This window comes from Biomphalaria glabrata, chromosome 1 (assembly GCF_947242115.1).
Source record: "Biomphalaria glabrata chromosome 1, xgBioGlab47.1, whole genome shotgun sequence".
NCBI lineage: Eukaryota > Metazoa > Mollusca > Gastropoda > Planorbidae > Biomphalaria > Biomphalaria glabrata.
Genome location: NC_074711.1, coordinates 79287887 through 79313718, shown reverse-complemented (window position 1 = coordinate 79313718; position 25832 = coordinate 79287887). Strand labels below are relative to the sequence as shown.

Here is a 25832-nt window from a genome sequence, read left to right as displayed (position 1 = left end):
AACTTTTTTGGTTCGTACATTGAAACGTTTTTTCTGGCAATAGAGTGTGAGAGAAAAGACTGGCATACTAGCAAAAATATCTCTGAGGGACCTCTGACTCCAGCTCCGTCTGGTAATACAACATTTCATCGATCCACTGATGTCAAAGAGGTAGCGTCTAGTAATCGATTCTTGCATTTAACTGTCCTAATTAAGCCTAGCGATTACCTACCCTAATTGTATCGATTGTTTAACACTGTTGTCACCCAGCTAGATGTGAAGTGAATTCATAGATGTGCACATTAACTCTGCCCGATTGTGTGTATATAATGAGGGCCTGTTCGTGCAGTCCCTAAATACCATATTTAAAGAATCCCGCTCAAATGTCAACCCGTTTGTAGCGATCGTTAATCCTTAAGGTTTATTTAAAGAACAGCGTAAGAACTAAGAGTCTCAATAAATATCTTCTATAAGTATCGCGAATGATACGCTAGCATTTCTTTCTTCGGAGCCTCGATGTATTGACGGTGTGACTGTGAAGCATGCCCACCAGAACAAAATACCCTAGTGCATCTCATGGGGAGCTATCGAATCCACCTGTACACCGTAGGACCTAAAGGGCGCGAATACAAGACGGTGGAGTGGAAAGTGTATTTAAAAAAGAAAAAAGTATTGATTCACGATTTTGTATGGCGAATCGTCTCCCTTGGAAAGCCGTCTGCCACTAGAACGAAGGTATTTTGTTCGGCTCGAGTACTTCGTACTTTAAATATGTCCGTTGACGCTTTAACTAAATCTCGTCTGCGAGCTAAATTTTTACTGTAGTTGTCGCCCCTTATTTATTCATGTAAAGGGGGAGAAAAGGTTAGAGAATAGAGATGAAAGCCTTGCTATTCTAAATGCGTGAAACAGAAAATAAAGACAGAAAGGGGAAAAAAAAAAGATAGGGCCTTTACTGAATGGAGCTCTCCTGGAATATATTTAGTGTCACAAAGCTCAGGAATTTTTTTTTCCTTCTTATCCTAGCGTTATTCACTAACTTTGAAAGCCTTGTTGGCGAATTGAAGAGGTGGGAATTACGGAGGCTCACTTCATTGAAATCTACCTACGTGTGTGTGTGTGTGTGTAAATATCCCAACAGATGATGACATGCTGTATGTGTGTGTGTGTGTGTGCGTGACGACGTTGAACGCTGATGCCACTTCACTCGAGCCGCTCGAGTTTCTAACCCTCGCCCAACCCCCTCCTTCTTTCCCTCCTTTCTTTGGGTGTGAGAGTAGCGGTGAACTTGAGGGACAAGCCAGGCATGGCTGTCGACAGAACGTTGTGGATGTCTTCAAGGTGTTCGGGAGAGCTCCATTCTATTTTGTACTCTTCCTTCTTTCCAACTCTCCCTCTCTCTCTTCCTCTCTCTCTCTCCTTCTACTCTTGTCCTCTTGAATGAAGAACGCATTGAATAATTTCAGTGACCACTTTTGAAAAAACAACAACACATAAACTGTGAGAAAGAGAACAATAGAAAGAGAATGATGTACATTCAAAAAGATTGAGAAAGAAAGATAACGAGGAATAAAAAGAAAGGGAAAAACTTGTATGCACCTATTTTTTTTAGGCATATTGAAATTTTAGGCATAGCCAATCAATATTTTAGGCATAACCAATCAACATTTTGGATATAACCAATCAAATTTTGGGCGTAGCAAATACACTTTTTTTGTCAATGGACCTCATTCACCAATCGTAAACAAACAACATTTAGCTACGTGATAATATTGATAAAACAATAAAAAAACGAATCACGTGACAGCCTTTATGGATTACGTAATTTGTATAGAAGAGATAGAGAATCACGTGGCTAAATGTTGTTTGTTTACGTTTGGTGAATGAGGTCCATTGCAACAGTTGAATGTATACATTCTATACTCCTTTACACAACTCCTTTGAGCCTCCCTCCTTGCGCCTTTCTCCTTCCCATCCCGTTTCTACTGGCGTCTTTGAAATGTAGAAGCGTGTGACACAGAGGCAGACCGAGACAGAAATCTTCTAATTCCACCCTCTTCTCCTTCCTCGAGGGTCACACGATCTCTCGTGCCACACTGACTTCTTGTCATGTCATAGGAGACATTGACAACTGACACACAAGTCATTCATGTAACCCGCGGTTCCGCAGTGCCTCCCGTCTTTTGTCTGCCCTGCTACGCCAGGGATCTTCTCGCTCCAAGATTAACGCTGCTGCGCGCGTAGAGCTGCTAAGCTTCACATCAGGTGGGCGCTAATTTGTCTGTCAAGACGTCTGCTCAGATTATGACAAGACAAATAAAAAGTTATCGCCCTTGGCTTCTAAAAATAAACCATCTTAATACATGCTATCTCTTCTTTACTTAAACATAATTCGTTTATATATTTTATATTAATTAGCTCAGTTGTGTTTATTGCTTCTTGCTGCGTTCCAAATGTACAGTTGGAGGGTTCAGATAACCAATCCTATTATTCTATATATCTGAGATTAACTGCGTAGTGATTTCCAGATCAGGTAGCTCTTCAAGCAGTTTGTTTTCTTTCTAAAGGTGTGTTCTGGAGGCAGTACTCTTTTTCGGACCTCTAGATGGAGTTTGCCGCTTTGAAGGACATGGTCGGCATTTTCTGGTGGCATTCCTCAAATCCATATTTCTCTGTTTTCAGTGTTCAGCCTCTGGAAGTGTGTCGTCTGCTGCTCAGAGGCGAAAAATTACTCGTTGAAGCTTTATATCGATGAAGTTTTGTTTCATTGACATACTAAAGGTCAATACATACTTAAGGTCAATACATACTAAAGGTCAAAACGTACTACAGGTCAATTCTCGTCGTTAAGTCATAGGAGCTCGGGGCATCATTTATTGAGATCTTTTGTAGACTAATTGTTTCTATTGTCGTCCATGTAAACCCCCCCCCCCTTTTTTTTGGGGGGGGGGGGGGCTGTACAGGTCATGCTTGTCATTGGTCTGCTAGGGACCAATCGTTTTAGAAGGCCTAAACACTGACATGCAACGTCACAACATGTGGGCAGTTAAGACCAGTAGCTCGTTGCCACGTCACAGGTCTGTACGACGTGGCAGCCAGCTATTGGTCTAAATTGCCCACAGGTTCTTTCGTTGCATGTCAGTGTTGAGGACTTCTAGAACGAATGGTCTATGTCAGTTTCACCGCCTTCCATTTGGACTGTATTGAAGCTGTGGAATTTCAGGTTTGTCTCTACATTGTCTGTCTGTCCATCGTCTGTCCATCGAAGTTTGGGTCAGTCATAAAACCGTGTTTCTTTCCTTTTTTTTTTTTGGTACTAACTTTGACTTTTAGAGAAGTAAAATGGATTTGAATTCCGAACAAGAAATGAATGCTGCTTTTTTTTTTTTATTTCGGGCGTATCCGGTGGATAAACGTAAGTGTGTATTAAAATGATAAATGAAACAGCAGGAAGTGAATGTATTATTACATCCAAGATTTAATGTGTCTTTATTTTTTGTTACAGAAAAAAAAAATAGCAAAATATATATCGTCTTTGTATATCTTCATTTAGTTTGGGATATGACCATGTTTGATCACAAGGATTTCATTTATTAACTAGTTTCTAGAGCTACTAATTGTAAAAGCCTGGACTTAAGCGTACGTACATTTCCCAGAATGCCTTATCCTTTGTTTTGACATAGCTACTTCCTCCCTAGGACTGTAAACACATTGACGCGCGCTCACAATGAGTCTTCATCTCATCTGCAACCAATCAGAAAGTCGCAATATCTAACACAGTTGTTGCTACTTGGAAGTTGGCAGTAATATCGTGTACTACAACTTCATTGTGGCGCCGCGAGCTTTAGGTGACTACAAATGTTGTGACCACTTTGTAGGGCTACAAAAAAAGTTATTACTACACTTACAGAGTTACAAAAGGTACAACTGCAATATGTAGCTGCAAACATAACAACTACAAAGCAAATCAATAATAAAACAATAAAAAGATTGAAGAAGCCAAATATAAAAACAAAGCTTATCTAAGGGAAAGAACCGCAAAACCGTTGCCATATATCTCAATACTGCAGGAATAAGCTTTCCTTTTACATATAAAACAAATTTAACTAATTGCTAATAATTGATTTACTAATTGTTTAATTTTTGGTTTGAGTCAAGTTTTGTTTGGAACAATGAATAATTGTGCAAAGTTTCAACTTGATCTGAGAATGGGAAGTGGGAGAAATAACGTGTTCACAATTTGTACCAGACAGACAGACAGAGGGAGATGACAAGCTTTGTAAAAATGGGTCAATATTGGGAATGACTATTGTGTTAACAAAATATTCTGAATTTATATTTGCTTTCGTGTATAAACAAAACTGTAAAACATTGTTTGCTAGGAAACAAACTCTTTATGTTTGGACATAAAACTTCCTCTCCCCCCCCCCTCCTTTCTCCCCACACCTCGTAAATCTGCGAGCCCCACCCCCTTACTTATAAAACTTATCTACGTCTTAAAGCGGACGCAAATCTCCTGTCACAAACGAGCAGCTAATTAGCGAGTCTTGTCCGGACGTCAAGCTTTTTAGTTTACATAAGATCTTGTTAGATCCGACATTTCTTTTTTTACGCGCCTTCCCGCCCGCCCCCCTTTTTCTTCTGTTGTATGTACTGGTGTTTGTTTATTTGACAAGTTTCCGGACGACTTTGTATGTTTTTATGAGTGTCAGGCTGCCTGGTGAGAATGTAGCAGAGATAAAAACACATTTTGATTTAGATATTTGGTTGAATTTCTGTTTCTAGATATTTTTTGTATTGAAAATGTATGTTTTATATGAATGTTTTCTGTCGTGTGTGTGTATGACTATGTGTCACGCTTATAGATTTGTGTTTGTGGCCATGCGATTCAGATGTTATAGAACATGTATTTTTACTTTGTTTAGATATGTAAAGCTGTAATTTTTTTAAAATGTAAGACACTCCGTAAATGTTTCTTTCATCTGAAATACTGATCATCTAAACCCTCTCTCCTCTCTCTTTCTGTCTCTCTCTCTCTCTTTCTCTCTCTCTCTCACTTTCTCTCTTTCTCTCCCTCTATCCGTCCATCTCTATCAATCACTGTTTCTCTCACTCTCTGTCTCTTCGTCTCTCTCTCTCTCTGTTTCTCTCTCTAGCTCTGTCTATCTGTCTCTCTCTTTCGGTAGTAGCGTCATACTGACTAACCTATACATTATCCTCTAACTCTCCCAAACAAAGCCAATATACAGTGTTTATATTGCACTAGACCATATGAGGAAAACATTATTTAAATTGTTTGTTATACAATTTAAAAATACTGTATTATAATTTATTGCGTGTGTGTAAAAAAGCAAGCTTATTATATGCACAACAACATTGTTATGCTTGCTCAGGACCATACGTCATATGGATTCGAACCTAAGAGCTCCCTCGAAGAGATAGCCCAATGGCTTAATTCTTGTCCGCCACACTCACCTGCATGCATGATCATAATTAACTCTAATTTCATGACATCAGCGCTATCTCTCTCTTTCATAACGCCAGCGTGTAATGGATTAAAGTAACAGAGTTATAAAGGCCCCTACACCTGTGCAGTGAGACTGTAACGGCTTATGTCATTATATGCATTCAAATAAGTGGATTCACCCTATTGTGTTCGAGGCTCTTACAAAGTTAGTCTTAGGAATTAATAGTCTAATGTATGCAATATACCTCGCAGTCAGCCTTGTGCAGTGAAGATTTAGACTGAAGAAACCAGTTCATCTAATTCTAAAATCTTTTCATTTCACATTTTTGTTTAAGTGCCAGACTGTGGTATGCTGCCTGGTCTTGCGTAGACGCTCTGGACTGTCTTTCGGACTTCTCGTTGGTCCCTGGTTGCGGGTTCATACCATGCCTGCTGAGATCCCCGTCGTCTCTCGTGAGGTTTGGACAAGGAAGTAAATTATCTTCAACTTTGAAGGAACATTGGAAACATGTCAAACATTTTACAAACAAACAAACATCATGTCTTCATGGAAACAAACAAAATAACAGCACGACTTGATATATTTCTTTGCTTCTTCTTAAAGATGAGATGGAAAATGCTTGTTTATGTAACCGCCAAAGTGGAAGTATCAGGTATACTAGGTCAACTGTTTCGTTCCCGTCTTTAAAAGAGAAGGCATTCTGACATAAGGTGTAATTGAACTAAGCATTGGATACATCTTATTGCCACTAATTCCTATTGTCAAACTTGAGACGCTAACATCGTCCGACTTTTTATTGTTGGCGTCGAGTGGGTTGAAGTAAATTCTCTTGTTTTCTCTCGACTTGTAGGAATGGAATTGTAATACTCCATTTTAATGTTTCACTACTCCCGACATTTCTTTGAAGTACTTAAGAGTACTGGGGATTGTATTCACGAGTAGGAAACTGACGGGAGTAGTCTTTGATTTCTTTTTTTAGAAAGTATACTATTCTATCGCTATCTATCTATCAATCTATCTATCTATCTATCTGTCTGTCTGTCTGTCTGTCCGTCCTTCCGTCCGTCCATCCATCCATCCGTCCGTCCGTCCGTCCGTCCGTCCGTCTATCTATCTATCTATCTATCTATCTATCTATCTATCTATCTATATATCTATCTATCTATCTATCTATCTATCTATCTATCTATCTATCTATCTATCTGTGTGTCTGTCGGTATGTGCATGTCGCCTAACAATTGTATTTCTTCGCTCTTTTTTTTCTCTTTCTGTCCATTTTCCTTTTTGTTTTCTCACCTTTTTTTTTTCTTTTTTCTCTTTCTGTCCTCTTTCTTTCTCTGTCCTTGTTCATTTCTCTGTCTCTTTCTTTCCCCTCTTTATTACTCTTCTATCCTTTCTCTTCTCTTTCTTTCTTTTTCTCTTCTTTCTTCTTATGCTTTCTCTCCTTACGTTCCATCCCAGCTGAGACTCTCATTCACCAGCCCTGTTTGCCCCGCAACTTAATGCCATCATGCGTCGTATACATTATATACAAAATGGACGCGGGTGTTGGGCCGGCGCCTTCGACATAGAAAGCCTTAGCTCTGACCAGGTCGCGGCCTACGTCATCACTGGTCAGAGGCCAAGGTTATGCGTCACTGATTGATGCGTGTGTACGTAACCACTCAGTCCACTGTGTTGCTGTGTAGTTTACATAGACAGAAAGATTTCTTTTGAAACAAATATGATTTAGACTTTTCAAAATATTCATCATGGATTAAAACTCTAGATCTACAATGGTGAACAAATGCCTCGTTTTGTAAAGGATCTAGATCTAGCACTACTAGCAGATATGCTTTCCGATTACCAAAAGATGATGAATGGTGGCTTAGAAAGAAAAAATGGCCAGCGGTAATACCTTTGGCTTAGTAGAAGGATTAGATCTACTTACCATTAAAGGAGTACTCTAAAGTAAGTAAATATTTCTAGATCCAGCATATTAACATTATACATAATTAATTGACTTTTATGCTTTTGATGATTAACATGATAATCATTATATAATTATAAAGTCAAAGTGGGTAGATCTAGAAATCTAGGCCTAGCCTAGGCATTGAATACTTGATCTAGGCTAGGACGATGTAGATCTAATTGTAAATCTATTCATTTAATAACGATTTTGTTAATAATTATAGAGTCTAGATCTAGTTTATATACCAATAGCATAGTATAGTCCGTATATTATATAGAAGTACAAATAGACAGGTAGTAACTTATAGATTTATAATAGATAGTAAGATAGAGATACATGTATATATTTTATATAGATATATATATTATATATATTATATATATATAACCAGTAGAAGTACAGATCTATAATCTATTGTAGTCTATTACTAGTATTCTATAGTTACATAGACTCATTCTATTAGACTGTTAGACAGTTACTATTAGATCTGTCATATTTTATACCTCGGTATATACCAAATTATTCTAGTAAATGTTAGATGTTATATATAGGCCTAATATATACATTTTATGTTATATTTTATACAGTTAGCATTTCATTAAAAAAAATTTAATTGTAAACTTTCAGATCTGCCATTAACATTTTCAAGACGAAGTATCATGGACAGTATTGAAGGATTACGTACTATAAAGGAATACTCTAAAGTAAGTAATAATTATTACTAGCATCTAGCATATAATATTAGTATTATAAATAATTTAAATTTTTTATGCTTTTGATGATCAACAAGACTATAAAAAGAGGCTATTGCTAGGAAGTAAATACTACTTTAGGCTAGAACTATGTAAATCTATTAATTTAATAACGATTCTATCAATAGATATTCTAGTAAATGTTTGATATTATTATATTATATACAGTATTTATTTACAGTTTGCATTTCATCTAAAAAATATTAATAGTAAACTTTATTTAACTTTCAGATCTGCCGTTAACATTTTGAAGACGATGAAGTATTGTGGACTAGCTACTACACATGAAAGAGTAGAGAGTGCATTAAAAAAAGTGTTAAGTCTCAGGAAGTCGCAGGATGGCTGCCTGGTCTTGTGGTTTGCGCGCTGGACTGTCGTTTGGATTTATCGATGTCTCTGGTTCAAACCCTGCCCGCTCCCATCCCCTGTCGTCAACTCTGAAGGAACATCCGAAACATGTCAAACATATAAGGATATAATAGTAAAAAAAACATATCAGTGATTTCAGTGAATTTCAAGATAGTGTAAGAAATATAAATGTGTCTTCGTTTTGGATGTTCTTTGTCAAGAGGAGTGTATGATTTATGTACATTGTAAAGGTTCTGGTCCAGTTAAGGTAGTATATATATATATTCTATTGTTCTTGGTACATCTCTTTGATGTTTTTTTTTTAAACAAACAGAAGTATTTGGTAAAGGTGATAAGCTACTTCTTAAAACTGTATCCTACATTTATGAAATTATTAATTTGTTAGAACTCATAGAACAATATTCTACAAAAAATTTTACCAACAATACTAACAGTTTTTAAATGCTATTAAAGAAAACACTAAGTACACAAATACACAAAATGACAATGAAATAAATATATTAAATTGACTTAAACCAAACAGGACTAAATAAGAAGACCATGTCACTTTTTATGGACTATCTAAATTAAGTATTGTCTACCCACATCCTGCAGATTCCTGCTTATATAAGTTATTGACCATGTACACTACATATATTTAAAGGTTTAAGATACAGTGGGATAAATCAAAAAGATGAAAATATTTCTTTTATCTTTCCTAATTTTAATGATTCATCAAAACATCATAAAGGTTCTCTGTAACTCCAACTGTTAGATGTTATATTATGGGTAATTATCTTGTTTTTTGAAGTAACTTGTGTAATCTATAAGATAAGATATGTTGCTGGTTATTGTGTTCATGTGGTTCTAAAGAAATTTAATGACTGCATGACTGGGGATGGGAGCGGCCAGGGTTTGAACTTGGGACCATCAATAAATCTAAGCGACAGTCCGGAGCGCAGCCATCCATATATATATAACATATAATTTAAATAACATTAACATTATATGAGCAAACCGCTTAAACAGGCAGCCATCCATATATTTAAATCACATTAACATTATATGTAATCATTGTATTTTTAAAATGTGTATTGTAAATTATTGAAATTTTTTTTTTCCATATGTTCATTAAGCAATTGCAATAAAAACTTAACTCATTAAAGTGGTATCCTTTGTCTGCAAATAAAATTGCTATATAACACCACACATTTGTTTTCATGTTGTGTTATTTCTGTTGTGATGCTTGTTATCATTAGTGTGTACATTAAGTTGTAAAGCAACTGATCAATTTTATATTCTAATAACATATGTAGGTGTAATACTGTTTATAGAAAAGTCATAACATACATGACTTCACGTTAATGAGTTACAGACTATATCACTTAGCCTAAGCACTAATGCAAACATTCAGCCAGGTGTGCTACAGTTCAGTTTACAACACACTACAGTTTACAACAACACACAAAGCAGTCTTCAATCACTTAGTGTGTATATTAAGTAAATACATAAAGTCTAGACCTAGTAATTAGTCTACTTTAATAATACGTCTGTTTATAGTTATGAGGATCTAAGTCTGATCTAGTACTTAATCTACTTTAATACGTCTGTTTATAGTTATGAGGATCTAATTCTAGACCTAGTAATTTGTCTACTTTAATAATACGTCTGTTTATAGTTAGGCCTATGAGAATCTAAGTCTAGACCTAGTAATTTGTCTAGTTTAATAATACGTCTGTTTATAGTTATGAGAATCTAAGTCTAGATCTAGTAATTTGTCTACTTTAATAATACGTCTGTTTATAGTTATGAGAATCTAAGTCTAGACATAGTAATTTGTCTAGTTTAATAATACGTCTGTTTATAGTAATGAGAATCTAAGTCTAGACCTAGTAATTTGTCTAGTTTAATAATACGTCTGTTTATAGTTATGAGAATCTAAGTCTAGATCTAGTAATTTGTCTACTTTAATAATACGTCTGTTTATAGTTATGAGCATCTAAGTCTAGACCTAGTCTAGTAATTTGTCTAGTTTAATAATACGTCTGTTTAAAGTTATGAGAATAGAAGTCTAGAGATAGTAATTTGTCTACTTTAATAATACGTCTGTTTATAGTTATGAGCATCTAAGTCTAGACCTAGTAATTTGTCTACTTTAATAATACGTCTGTTTATAGTTATGAGCATCTAAGTCTAGACATAGTAATTTGTCTATTTTAATAATACGTCTGTTTATAGTTATGAGGGAGGACAACAACTACATGTTGGTTGTGTTACATTTTACAACACTTCGTCTAAGCGCTAATGCTAACACAATCACTTAGTGTGTATATTAAGTAAATACATAAAGTCTAGATCCAGTGATTAGTCTAGTTTAATAATACGTCAGTGTATAGTCATTAGGACAACTACACGTTGGCTGTGTTACAGTTTACAACACTTCGCCTAAGCCCTAACACACAGCCAGGCTCTGGTTACGATCAGAAACAATGGTCGCTGACCTACTACGTCACAAACCAGCCTTACGGCCTGGGGTCACGGAGGTCACGGTTGGGCGAATCAAAAGGAGGAAGGGGGGAATAACCGCTTGGTTGACTGAAGAGTAAAAGCAAGGGTAGATAACAATGCCAGGGGTAAAGTGACGAGCCGATTAACTGCGCACAGCTCATCTGCATCAAGCCAAATCGGTTTCATGTGCTTACGGATGGGCGCCGCTGAGTGGCGTACATAGGGGTCATGGATGGATAGGCTAAACAATAGGGCTGCATTTATAGGCGACCTGCGCGCCCTCCTTACTCTGGTGCTTAACATGCGGGTGATAATGTAATATTCAAAAGTACTCAAGCAGAAATCTTGTGCAAAGGCTGGCGGTGTTTGTTTATGGACTGTCTCTCGGCGTAGTCAACGAACAGCTTATCTAATTAGGACTTTTAAAAAAAACATAAATAGAACAGGTCGTCTTGTCAGCAGAGAATCAACTCAACCAAGATTAATTCATTTGTGTGTAAATATTTAAATGCTAACTCAAATGGTAACAGTCAAACTTAAGCACACATTAATGCGTTATTTCCTTTTAGAGTTCCAGTCCAGAGGCGGCATTAAGGTATGGCAAACAGGGGCTACTGCCTTACGCCCAGCACCTAGAAGTGGCCCAGCGATAGATTTTTTTTCAGACCGTTATACTGAAATGCGAGTCTTATGTCATACCTTCTAGTATACCATAACAATCTGATATTCTTGTTATTCTTGAGTTACCTTGGGCCCCATATGTGACTGCCGCTAAAGTCCGCGCATACTGATAAGGCCGCAACTGGTCGTCCGTTAGTCAATACTAAGGTCGGTAATCTAACCTATATATTTATTATTAATGGCATATTAAAATGACAACAACAACAATTTTAAACAACATTTTAAAACTAAGGGACGCTTAAATGTTTTTGCAGTGCTAAATAGTGCTCACAAACGATCATATGCACTTTAAAATGCACATCGGAGACTCCATTTTTTAAAATCCTATATGAGAATTGTATCAAATAAGCTACGTTTGTTAACAGCGCCCTGAGCTTACATTGTGCTCGTTATTAACGCCCTGAATCTACATTGTGCTTATTAATAGCACCTTTAGCCTACATTGTGCAAGTTAACATCACCTTGAGCCTACATTGTGCTTGTTAACAGTGCCCTGAATCTACATTGTGCTTGTTAATAGCACCTTTAGCCTACATTGTGCTTTTTAATAGCACCTTTAGCCTACATTGTGCATGTTAACAGCACCTTGAGCCTACATTGTGCTTGTAAATAGCACCTTGAGCCTATATTGTGCTTGTTAATAGCACCTTGAGCCTACATTGTGCTTGTTAACAGCACCTTGAGCCTACTTTGTGCTTGTTAATAGCACCTTGAGCTTACATTGTGCTTGTTAATAGCACCTTGAGCCTACATTGTGTTTGTTAACAGCACCTTGAGCCTACATTGTGCTTGTTAAAAGCGCTATATAAATTCGAACTTAACAATTATTGAGCTTGGTTGACCTATTTATCACTTGACCAAAAAAACAACATGAAGATAAAATTGAAAAGATGACGTGGCTTAACAAGTAATATTTTACTCCGCTATATTCACGCGCCAAGTGAGGCATGCACACACATACACACACACACACACATGTGCAGCACAAACATCAAACGGAATGTTGACAACGCCACCTGGTGACGGCGCCTCACTGAAGTGATTGTGAACTTCCACTGTTGACGTGACAGTACCTGAGTTTCGGCTCCGCCAAATTTCGGGGGGCGCTATTAGGCCTCTGCGTAGAGAGACCCCGACGTTGTGGCCTCCCTCTTTCAACGCCCACTATCTTCCTCCCTCCCTCTGAATTCTCATCACCCCATTTTTACCTCCTCTTTGTATTGTCCTCTCTTTCCAGGCCAGTTCACGAATAAATCCTGACAAGGCTTTCCTTTTTTTTCTTCCTACGGGGTCACAAAGGAAATGTCAATCGGACCAGTAGTACAATGTATCCTAGCAACGGGTCTATTCTTCTGTATCCCCTGTAGGACATGGTGTCCTGGAAAATTCCTTTTGATGTCCTTGTCCCCCATGTCGACTGTCCTTGTTTCACATTGGACATTTAATATTATTTGCATCCGCGACTGTCATTCCGTCTGTCTTATCAGGGGCTGTAACTCACTTTATGGGTTTCTTCCCTTCTTTAATTGACGTGCGAATACGAAAAGAAATAAATTAAACATGTTTATTTACAAAAGGTTGAATATATTAAGCAATTCTCTTTCATGACTAAAGTTTATGTGATATATTAACATTTTAATTTAGATATATTCCTTGTTGTTGTAAAGCATTATTAGCAAATTCTTAACTCTTTATTGTTAGTTTTAGATTTGCTAGAAGAATCAGTTCAATTAATAGGCTTTATCTACAATTATATGTTGTTGTTGTTGTTTTTTATTCCCTTGACTGCAAGTGGTCTAGGAATACTTCTACCTTTTCCAAATCTTAAATTCAACAAAAACACATTAGGGTCAGCAGACATCGTAACCGGATGTTTCGTGTATCACATGACCTTTAGTTTTGCATTCAGCCAATACGATCGCATCGATTGAAAACTCTCCATAAAAAATTCTGCAATGGTTGTGTGGTATCGTTGTAGACGGTCGTTGACTTGTAGCACTTACCACTAAAGGCGTATTATATTTTAACTTATAAAACCTGAAATAACTTGAGTAACGTCTTTGCGAACAAAACAAAATTTAACTTGTATTACAATTACAATATAAACTAATTTAACTTGAGATGAAATGAAATAACTGTAGTAGAACTTTAGTAATGATATAAAATGGTATTTTTTAACAAAATTTAACTCACTACAAAATCACGTACTTACACTCTGGCATCCTGTACGCGTCTCGCGTACATAACAGTTTATAACAGCGCCGCCTATCATTCTACAAGTCTAATCTTAAATTAATGCTCCCTCTACAATTAACAATAAATACTCCCTTTTTATACAACCTAGGAAACACACACTCCACAATGGGGTATGCACTTAGGACTGTTGTCCCTTGTTTGAAGGCTTCATGCTTCAATCCCATGCCGTCCTGCAGGAGCTTTGCGTGAAATGAAAAAAGGTATCTCCGAAAGTTCTAAAAGAAAAGAAACAAATTCTCTTTCCTTGTGTGGGATTGAGCACCAATACAGTTTTTTGCCCCGGGTGCACGTTTATCTCACTACGCCTCTGATTATATCATCCTCTTTCTGATCTAAATCACTACGCCTCTGATTATATCATCCTCTTTCTAATCTAAATCAATACTCCTCTGATTATATCATCCTCTTTGTAATCTAAATCACCACGCCTCTGATTATATCATCCTCTTTCTAATCTAAATGTCAATCAAAGTAAATAAAAATGGATGATCGCAAAGGGAGGGGGTGGGGCGGTTTAACTTTTCCATTCAACCGCTCTTCATCTTCTATATGTATATAGGACTACGTTTACTGGGGCTATGGTTAAGGTCTAGAGACAAATCGCTCCTCCGCCTTTCAAAACTTCTCGATCCGCCCTTGGTTGCAGGAATGGGAGTTGTTTGTTGACTCGAACTGTTGAAAAAAAGATTAGCGTAACACGTGTCAGGAGGTATTCCTGGGCCATCTCGTAACTTGTCGCTACGATTCGTGAAGTCCTCGGTCAATACACGTAGGCAAATACCCAGCCAAAATACTCGTTTTTTGTAAATAGTTCGTTCTCGTTGATTCTTCCAGAGTTTTGTTCCCCACACCGTATCTCTTTATTTCGTAACTCAGAGAATCAAAGCGTTGGAGAAACTTTGCAAGAATGCATGTATTTAGACAGTCTTAGCATGGTGATGACATTCTGTGGGCATCTGTACTTTAGAAATGATTTTTCCCGAGTCCCTCTCTGATAACTGTATCAAAAGCTTTTGTTAAATCCACATCTATAGAGAAAAGGTCAGCATTTTGTTTTTGGCGTTTTTCCTGGAGCTTCCTTGCCTCAAGGATCATGTCAATGGTTCCAAGCTCCTTTCTGATGCCACATTGGCTTTATGGTAGTAGTCCATCGAATTGATACATGAGCTGATTTAGTCGGATAAGTGCCAGGATTTTCCCAGCCATAGAGAGAAAAGATATTCCTCTGTGGGTTCTCGCAAATAAAAAAAAACGATTGTACTATCTAAAAATTTCTAATTTTATTCCATACTTGTGTATTTAATTTATTTAACATCGTATGCAAATTGTTTCAAAACGAAAATTGTTCTTGATAAGAATATAATATTATTAGTGAAATATGATAATGAATGTAACATATTATAATTAATTCTGGAATATATGAAGTAATGCCTTTGGTGCTGACCTCATTGTATAAAAACAAAAGTCCATCTGGTGAGTTTCACAAGTGTCAGGATCTCATGGATTAGGGAGAGAAAAAAAGGAAGGGGTAGAGAGGTTAGAGAGGTATCAAATACATCTTCGCCTATTTCTCTCCTCCTGGACAGGGAGTGAGGATGTATGCATGCCAAGTGTCAGGAGCGTTGGGGAAGGGTGAGTTTCGTAGTGTATATCCGCCCTTGAAGGTCTCGTTTCCAGGGGAGGGGAAGTGATTGCCATCAGCTGATTATGAGTGGATCTTGTAAGGGCGGACCACCCATGGCAGGCGGTGCGGGTGGTTCTTTTTTTTTCTTCTTTAGGGGTAGGGAGCTCTAGAAAACGAATACTCCATTACACTATTTATGTCCTCCCCTTGGTACTATGATAAAACATCACCCCCCCCCCCTTTTTTTTTTTTCTTTTTTTTACAAATTTCCTCCCCCCTCCCCCACTTTTTGTCAAGTCATTACATTGTCAATGCAAGATACACATTATACAACAGCCGCCCGGAAGCTGTTCATCCCATTGTGTAGGATGGAACGCCAATCTATTATTTGCGTGTCTGAGATAATCTGCTCCACCACAGTTTACCTTTTGTCTTTAGTCACAACACACAATCTTTCAATGACTCGGATAACTAAAACACGGTACTAACCAAAGTCTTACTTTCTCTCCCCCCCCCCCCCCCAAAAAAAAAAAAAACCTATTTAAATATCGACATCTGTGTCCTCGGTAACCAAGATGGCAGGCGTACACGAAACTGCACCGACCTGTGTACACCTGTTTGGAATGCACGTTCATTAGTTCGCGAGAATTTTCGACCCAATTTATTTTGTGCAGTCTCGTTTTGGGTTGAAGCTTGAAACTATTCTATGCATGTAAAAAAAAAATATTAATAATCATTTCATCTTGCATTCACTTTTAGTTGGAGAGCCAGGAAATCGTCAGAAAAAACAACACTTGTTTCTTGTGTATGTGTCTCGCTCTGTGTGTCTTCCCTGCTGTTCTTTTTTTTCTTATGTTTAATAACTTTGACATTATATATCCATATATCTAAAAACTGAAATCTGCTATAGGTCTGTGGCAGGTTATTACTGCAGAGACAATCTTTTCCCTTTTGTCATGTGACCTAAGAGACCAATACTTGATACTCATCCACGATCACAGTTTTAGATTTTTGTCAGCCTTAATCCTACTTCTGGTGAGTACACCGCTGCGATCCACGACAGGTCCCTTTTTCCTTGACCTCTATAAATCTATCATGTGCTTCTTTCTTTCAACTGTTGGTGTGGATTCTTGGAAAACACTATGTCGTGCTTGTATACGTACAAACAGAAGTGGACTTCTGTATCAATCCATACAAACAGAAGTGGACTTCTATATCAATCCATACAAACAGCAGTGGACTTGTATATCAATCCATACAAACAGCAGTGGACTTCTATATCAATCCATACAAACAGCAGTGGACTTGTATATCAATCCATACAAACAGAAGTGGACTTCTATATCAACCCATACAAACAGCAGTGGACTTGTATATCAATACATACATACAAACAGAAGTGGACTTTGTAAATCAAACTCTCAATATAATTTATATTTGTTTCCCTACAAACTGAAACAGGGGGAAGTAACTTTTTAACTTTTCTCCAGATCACAGGATGAAAATTATTTCTCATTTCTGGAAAAAAGGAAGAAGAAAGGGTCTCCAAAGAATTAAGAACTTTTTGACTAACTATTTATGACCAGTTCTTTCATACTGGTCACATTTTACAAACTTATTCTGATTGACCCCCCTCCTTTTTTTTTCCCTTTATTTCCTCGCCCCCCCCCCCCCCCAACCGAACTTTTTTTGTTTTGTTTTTGTTTCTAGTATAGTCCTAAAGAAACTGCTACCAATGGTAGCCACCCTTTGAAACAACTCGTTAGTCTCCCGGCCCCGAACTCCTCCATGTAAACACATGGGAAGGGAGGGGGGGGCGGGCAAGCGTGACCTGCTCCCGCCCGCTTCTCCCCTGCTAATAATGACACTAATTTCCTTGGCATGACGTCTCAATTTTTCCACCCGATTTCAAAGACGCGAGTCTCAAATTTCCAGACTGTAGCATTTTTTTTTTTTGCCCTTTCCTCTTTTTTTTTTTTACATTTACTCCCTCCCGAACTTCTCTGTTGGAACACCCTCTTCTTTAAAAGAGTATAGACTAGCGTATGTTTCTTAGAGTTGAGAGTATAGACTAGGGCTTACTGCTGTTTTCCAACACAGAGTTGAGAGTATAGACTAGGGCTTACTGCTGTTTTCCAACACAGAGTTGAGAGTATAGACTAGGGTTTATAACTATGTTCCTATATACATGTAGATTTAAGAAGATAAACTGTCGTTTATTGGTGTTTTCCTCATTTTGAAAACATTGACTACGTTCTACTATCGTAAATAATTACGTATACATATTTTATGGACATACGTATAAACCATTTTTAAAACAAACTGGAACCGGCTCTTCTTGCTATTATCTCCAAATATGTGTAGTCTCCAAAATAAATATTATACTGTAACACTCATTATTCTTATATAATAGGTATAACGGCTATTGTAACCACTATTCTTGATATATTTATTTCCTAGTCCCTCATGCCACGATAGCCCATATCCCCTACAGCTATGTCCAGTGCTGCCGACGATCAGGCCCACTGTACCAAACGTTCATGGACCTGCTTATGTTTGTTGTCTATGGCGTAGCCTAACATCGCAAGCACCATTGACTTGACTAGACCCAGATTACCTCGTGAGTTGTTTTGGGTAAACCAACACGCATGGGTTATTTTCTTTGCGACCTACCTTTCTATTTCTTGTTCCAAATCTCTCCCTCCCCTCCCCCCAACTCCATTTCCCTCCTTCCATATACTTTGGTCGTCTTCTTTTTTAGCTTTTTTTTTTTTATTTATTAACCCCTTTCTCATTGTTTATCACTTTCTCTCTCTTTTTTATTTTCTTTCTTTCTCTCTTTTTCCCATTTTCTTTCTCTTTTATTCTCTCTCTCTCTCCCTTTCTCTTTCCGTCTGTCTCTCTCTGGTTGGTGGCTTCTGATGAATTAAAGAAGAAACTGTCTACAAACAACTCAAAACTCAACAACAAGAGGTACTCACCATAAACGATTTAGGATGTATACAATGGGATAATACATGTTACAGTACACAAAACAAGACAACTCTAGATAATACATCAGATATGCAAGACGCTTATGTCAAATCTCAGGCTTAAAACAGCATTGTATCTATCCTTCCATTACTTTATAGGCACATATCTCACATTGTTATATCTACACACAAAAACAAACATTCTTTTATATAATTTGAACGAATCTAATACAAAGATTGATGGTTGGGGGTAGGGGTCCTGCTTAGTTTAATGTGACAGTTATCGGTAGCTGTTATGTAACTGGTCTTATTCACGTAATTGGTGTCAGAAGCATTTTGGGAATGGGAGAATTATCTCTTCTCTATCGATGGTTGTCAAGGGAAGTCATTCATTGGATAGGATTGCTTTTCCCTGTCGAGATCTATTAGTTCTTACAGGCCAACATAGCTCAAATGAGATACGGCATTTCAGGGGTCGACCAAACGTCTCTTGAAGAGGTTTTGATTTGTTTGTTTTACGTTTCAGAATTGAAGATAATTACATCCTAGCCCAAACCTCCCAAAAGACGGCGGGGTTGGCGGCCGTAGGGGTTTAAACCCGGGACCATAGAGACGACAGTCCAAAGCGCATACCATAAGAGTCTGGAATCTAAATATTGAGGAAGATGAGAGGGAGAGGGAATTGATAATGATATGCAGTTATTGGTGATGGTATGTGGTCATTGATGAGAGTATGTAGTCATTGATGAGGGTATAATATCGGTAGAAGCTACACACTGAAAGGATTTAGCTTCGAGTGTTGAGTTGAAGATACGAGAGAAATAAAAAATAAATGACATAAAATGTAGATTTGAGCAGAAGACACGTTCCATCCCAACAGCGCTAAAAGAAAGCATGTTTTGTGACAGGGCGTGTCTAATTGGACACAAAGAGTTCAAAGTTTTGGAACCATCGAAGTATCTTTTTATCTATAGCACTAAAGACCTTCAACTTTGTTGATGATCTTAATTCTTTTCCCCCTCCCTCCTTCCCATTGACCATTTGTTGTTTTTTTAAGTCTCGGTCTGCCATAGGCGGCACTAGCATATGCAACACAGAGGTTTACCTCGCCTTCTAGATTGGCATTTATTGATATGGTATTTCACAAATAGACAAGCTTGTTCACAATCGCTAGTTTCTGGCCATCTGTATTTCCGGCGTGACTAAAATACTTGTTCTTTCTTCCACTCCCCTCACACTCAAACACTGTTTTGTTCTCTCTCTCTCTCTCTCACACACACTTACACACTCACACGTTCTCTCTATCACTCTACCATACACACACACACACCCACACACATACTTCATTATTTCATATTAAGCCCCTGTCTTCTTATCATGTTTACATAATCGCCTTCTCTCTCTATCTCACTCTCTCTCTCTCTCTTCCTCTCCCACTCTCGCTGCACATAAACCTCGAATGTACCTCCTATGAACACGAGAATGTCAAACTAATATTGCACTTCGGGAACACCAGCCACTAACGTCTGCTAGAACCTGTCAAGAACCTGCTACGTTCGTCAATCTGTTTTATTATTTATTATTACTTGTTCTCCCCCCTCCTCCTCTCCTTTCTTTTTTCTGAGCCGCGCTCTCTGTCGCCGCCAAAGTTACGTGGGGTAACTCTAGTCCGACTTGCAGAAATAAAAGAGTTATCTTTCCATGACTTTTTCATCGCGCCATTTGCCGTGACATTTTTCTCTCTTCGCGGAGTTTCTCCCCCCTTCAACTGTTTTGATTCATAAAAAAGAGAAAAAATATATATAGTCAGAAATAGTTGGCAACTCCCTCTTAGAAACTTCTCCACCGTATCCCCCCTCCCTTCCACCGATTCTTTTTAGTCTTCGTGCACCATTCTGGTCGTTAAGGTGAGAGCGTCGGGCTTAACATTGTTGAAGAACTTTGGTCTCTCAGGAGTCCAGGGATTGTGTGTACGCGCGCGCCTGTAGCTTTAATCCGGCTTCAACCGTCTCGTACTTCTCCGCCCCTAATTTTTTTTTTGTGTCCCTAGAAGTCCCAAGCGCACTGGAGAGACAGAGTGTAACAATGGCAGAGAAAACAAATTATAAATCAAATAGACTGGCTCAAACTTAGGGATTAGTTTTGTACAGTTGGGAGAAATCATGCGCACAGTTTACTTGGCGGGTTGAACCATTCAGACGATGTCGCTCTGTCCATCCACCACCCCCTCCCCCCAGAACCCCTCATTCCACACTCCACTCTCCCCCTTTCTCTTTCAATCCAAATAATATTTTGATTTTTTTATTTATTTTCACGTAACTTATATATCTGTGTATAAGTATGTGTATCATGCATTTGTATCATGTGTCCTGTGTGTATGTGTATCGTGCATTTGTATCATGCATGTTCTATGTATATCATGTATGTATATTAAGACCTAATCATGTATCTGTATCAAGGGTGTGAGTGCAAAATATCCTCATGGGAGGGTCTCAAAATATGATACACATTCCCTACGCATTTTGGTTGTACTGAAAAAAATATAATTCTAAACAAATTGTAAACAATTTCGAAACTCTCCTAGTTATACTCTATGCGGGGAGGAAGTACGAGAGAGAGAGAGGGAGAGAGAGAGAGAGAGAGAAAGCAGTTAACAGGAAGTTTGCAGAAAATGGCATGTCCATTAATTGTGCGCAAAAAGATAAATAGATTAGAATAGATAGCACGCTTTAGTCTTGGCCTGACATTGGTCTTCTATTTCAATCTAGTCATTCAGATTTCTTTTTTCATTAAGCAGGTTTCGAACCCAATAATTCAGAATTTTGTATTAAATGCTTGAGACCAAGGAAATCTTTACGGCACTATCGGGTCCATGGGTGGAAAAAATTAAAGCGATTATGCCCCCCCCCCCTTTTTTTTTTTCACAATTTTTGTTTCAAAAGTTCTGGATTCGACCAAGCTTTACAAAAGTAGGTCAGATCCCTGCCTCGTTCTGCTATCAAGAATTCAAAGAATTTTCCGAGTACAAGTTTTGAAAACTCTGGTCTATTGTCTTGTATGTAACACTGTCACTGAAATTAAATGACTTTCTGTCGCTAGTACATTTTTGTATTGGATTGATTAAGTTTCCATATAGATCTAGACCATGTTAAATTTTTTTTTTCATTTCTTTGTAGATGTACCTCTATTTTAATATTCCTATTTCCGCAGCTGTCAAGCAAATGATGTCATGGCCAGGGAAAGCTTGTTGCGAAATGGCCAAACATCGTGAATGTCGTAAAAAGTGTTCTATGGTAAGTAGGTTAACTCAGTAAGTAGGTTAAGTCAGACACACGGTAACTAGTAAAAAAAAAATACCCCACATATAAACGCACATTAATCAAAACATAAAGATCATACAGTGGCTCATGAATTTTGTGATCATTTTTTAAATCAAACGAGACTGGGATTTTTTTATTTCTTTTTATTTCTTGGACAGATTGGCTATAAAGCTTTTTTTTTCTTTCTATTTTAGTGTATTATACATATAAATTCAGTTCATTTTATTTTGTGTACACATTTTTTTTTCCATTTTTGGTCCCTGATACTATAAACAAATACGACATATAGTGTCACTGATATCTATATAGCTCTCGACCTACACCGAGTTCTCTACATTTTCAATCATTCTCTCGTGGTCTTTCAACAAGAGAAACAGAGAAACCCGGAAGTGGAACTCGTTAGTTTAACACACACAAAAAAAAAAGCATAAACACTCCTTCCTCCATTAACTATGACATCATAATGTTCCTCCCCCACCCCACTCCCTTCACCCCGCTCCAAAAAAATCTGTTCCTCGCAATAATATCTGGCGCTCACTAATAAATCTAGCGGAAACAAGGGATTTAAGAAAGTTGTGAAGGTAGCGACGTCTTTAAAAAACAACAACACACACACGCGCGCGCACACACACAGACAGGATGCCAGAAGTGTTACGTCTTTACGGCAGTCAGAAACAAATCAAGTTACTCGTCCCAAGAGAATCTCTTTGTTTTTTAATGTTTCTCTTTGCACGAGTGACTGACTAGAAATGTTAGCCGTCACTCAAGATTGGTCGCCCCCCTTTTTTTTGTTTTTCTGTGCATTCCGACAATTAGGTTTAAACAGGATCTCGCCATTTTGACTTAAGAAATGCAGCCAACACTTTTATAAAGTACTATATTTTGTATGTTCATGTGTCAAAGTAAAAAAAACTATCTGCGCAAAGTGTAGTTCTTAAAATTAGATCTAGATCTAGATCCTTTCGATCTTTTCTCATGTAAACATGGCCTAGATCGATGAAGTTATAGTGCTTTCTTAGAGCTGGTAAACTTTTTTTTTTTGAGGGTCTTAAATTTGTTTTAGGGCTACAATACATACACTACGGTCTAAGTTTGTGCCCAAGGAACATTTCTGCCAAGTTTTATCAAGATCTGTGAAACGGTTTTGATTTCTATACGGGGACATACAAACATCCATACGCCTCACATTCTACTTTATATATTAGATAATTTTTACAACTCAATGCATTAGTTTCATTGTGCACTATCTCCTCATGTTTTCCTCATATCGATCTAAATGTAAGCACAACTTGCTGATATAAACTTGGTCTCTCTTTTTTTTTTAAACATTTCTTTGAAGCTTCTTCCGTATGTTCAAGATGCAATATTGTTTTTATGATGCCATTCTGTTCGCTCAACTTTCTGTCAAGTCTAAAGAAAAAAGCGCGTTTAAAATCTGATTTAGTCTTTAGCGATTAATATACTCGGTATAGACGTCAAAGATATTTTTAATTAGAGATTTTCATCTATAGTAGAAAAATAAAAATGTATGTGAAGTTTTGTGGACTACAGAATCAAATTTTCCCCGTTTGAGGATTATTTGTTTTTATTTACTTGGCAACATTGAAGTTCCATTTCATGTGTCCTTGACATTGTTTAGAATGGTGAAAATCTCAAAGTAATAGCACTCGTTTGTTTTTAAAAGAAATTATTCCTATGTTAGGAACTTATTGATGTCACGATCCAGAACATTCTTAATGAGCATAAATTAATCGAAACATAGGTGCCACGGAGCGCCGGAGAGGACACACGTAATGAGGTCAAACGTCTCTGACTGACAAGAAAATCGTGTTTTGGTGACAGCACAATTCAGAAAGTTCTGGAATCTAATTGAGACTAGATGTGTAAGGGGGGTAAAAGAATATATTCAGTCTGTCTCCTTAGATCACTTAGGATTCATTGTTTCATTGATGCACATAAGTAGAGCCTACAAACCATGGTTTAAACCATCTATCCGTCACTTTCAAACTTGTGGTCAGTCATTTTGTTATATATATATATTTCCTCTCCCTGTCTCTTGTCATTAACACATATTTGGTGTTTTTGCTATAATTGACCTTAATTCCTTCCAGTCGATATACTTTTAACAAAACTATTTAAATATTCAATATTTATTTTCTTGTATGGAATCAGAATTTCTCTCAAACATAAAGATTACAGCACAAACATAGTCTCACCATCATCATACAGAGTACTAATGTTGTCATTGGTGAATTTGAGGTGTACATTGTGTGAGTGTGATGCAGGTGTGGGGTTCTTTTTGACGTCCTGTATGAATGTGACAGGCGACATTACTTTTGCATGGTTGACTGGCCGGTGGTGTGGCATGGGCTCAAGACTTGTCTCGATTCAAATTCCAACTCTGCCCACCCTGCTGTCCTGCAGAAAATTTGGGATATAAAAGTATTGTTACGTATTTCTGAATCTTCTGGCTAAATGTACTAGTAGACACACAAATAAAAACACTGCAAAGAACTTGACGACTCAACTTTCAGCTTCATATAACTTTAATGACTATTTACTCTAACATTACTGTAACATGCAGCGTAGAAGACTGTACAATATCTGTCAGTTTACAGTTAGCTATACTTCGTTGCAATGCATCTCTTCACTTCGTTGCAATTCCTCTCTTCTCAACTTGCATCGAGCCGTATTCCACAGAACAGACCAACGACACACTTCCCAGTGTCGCTCCAGGTCTCCCAAAGCTGAACCAAGTCGTACTCAAGTCTACCACATCAGAGCCGCACACGTCTTACATCAACTGTATCGACTGTAACGGCTCAAGTCCACTGTAGTTCGCTGTATAGACTTTAACGACAGTAGTCCACTCCAGTTAACTCTACCCTAGTTAACTTGCATCGAGTCGTACACATTTCTCTTCCACAGAGCCGCACACGTCTTACATCGTCTGTATCGACTGTAACGGCTCAATCACGACTCCATACGACTGACTTTCACATTAACTTTCTGGCTTATATAGAGTCCCTAATCGCTTGTCCAAAGTTGCACAAACACTCCTAGTATCCTCTGGAATAACATGTCAGGAAACGTCACATCCTGTCTTTATTTATACATGTAGATTCCAGAAAACACTCGCTGCAGTGTCATCAAGTCGGGGTCACACGTAGTGACCTTTATCTGTCAATGTTCATTAGTAACTGTCCCACTACTTAGATCTGTTCGTGCCCTGGAACAACACGTGTGGACACGTCACATCCTGTCTTTGTTTGTACATGTAGATTCCAGGGAACACTAGCTGCTGTGTCATCTCGCCGGGGTCTTACGTTGACCTCTACCTATCACTGTTCATTTGTAACACTGCCCCCTTCTTAGATCTGTTCGTCCCGAACAGATTCTACTTCATCACGATACTGATGAAATCGATCGACGATCAAGTAGGAAGCTTTGGTGGTTGCCCCCTTCTCAGAGATGTTCTTTCAATCTGGCCGTTGTCCATCTTCTTTCCATAGAAGAATGGGAGCCAAATCGTCATTTTTCAGCAGGTCCTCACAAATGTTTTCATCAATCTTGGTATGGAAACATCGACTTTCAGATGACGACATTGGGCACTCTTGTCAAGAAAATTCATCAGCATTCTAACGAGTTCGTGCTTCACTGGCTGAGTTTTACATTTTCAAGCATCTTTTTCCAGAGCTTCTTCAGAGATGACCAGGTTCATTACAGTACAGCAATATTCACATGCTCTTCTTTTAAACAACAGCAACTGACTTGGGTTTGTACGATGTTGGGTTGATCTTCTTGTGCAGTTCTGTCACAGATGGTTACTCCCTACAGTTCTGACATCTTAAACTAATTCTTTTCTGTCCTTCTTGCTTCTGACTTAATTAGCGTTCTTCTAAAATCTCTGTTATACTTCATCAACCTATTCTCATGAGGAATGTTCTTAGATTATTCATTAGTGGCTTCACAC

General features: G+C 37.8%; 1 protein-coding gene and 1 long non-coding RNA gene across 4 annotated transcripts in view; both read left to right on the top strand.

Moving 5' to 3' along the window:
- Nucleotides 1-25832, top strand: part of LOC106068574 (reversion-inducing cysteine-rich protein with Kazal motifs-like) — a 112486-nt gene that overhangs the window by 47572 nt on the left and 39082 nt on the right. For both annotated transcript variants that reach the window (XM_056017362.1, XM_056017353.1), the window contains exon 5: nucleotides 21750-21832. In XM_056017362.1, the coding sequence (XP_055873337.1) occupies nucleotides 21750-21832 (83 nt within the window). The remainder of the gene's footprint in view (nucleotides 1-21749; nucleotides 21833-25832) is intronic.
- On the top strand, nucleotides 6990-9707 carry LOC129923973 (uncharacterized). 2 transcript variants are annotated; one of them, XR_008775951.1, is made up of 3 exons: nucleotides 6990-7397; nucleotides 8026-8102; nucleotides 8382-9707. It is a non-coding gene; the product is annotated as an uncharacterized LOC129923973 (long non-coding RNA). The 2 variants fall into 2 exon arrangements; XR_008775952.1 differs by lacking the exon at nucleotides 6990-7397 and adding an exon at nucleotides 7673-7691.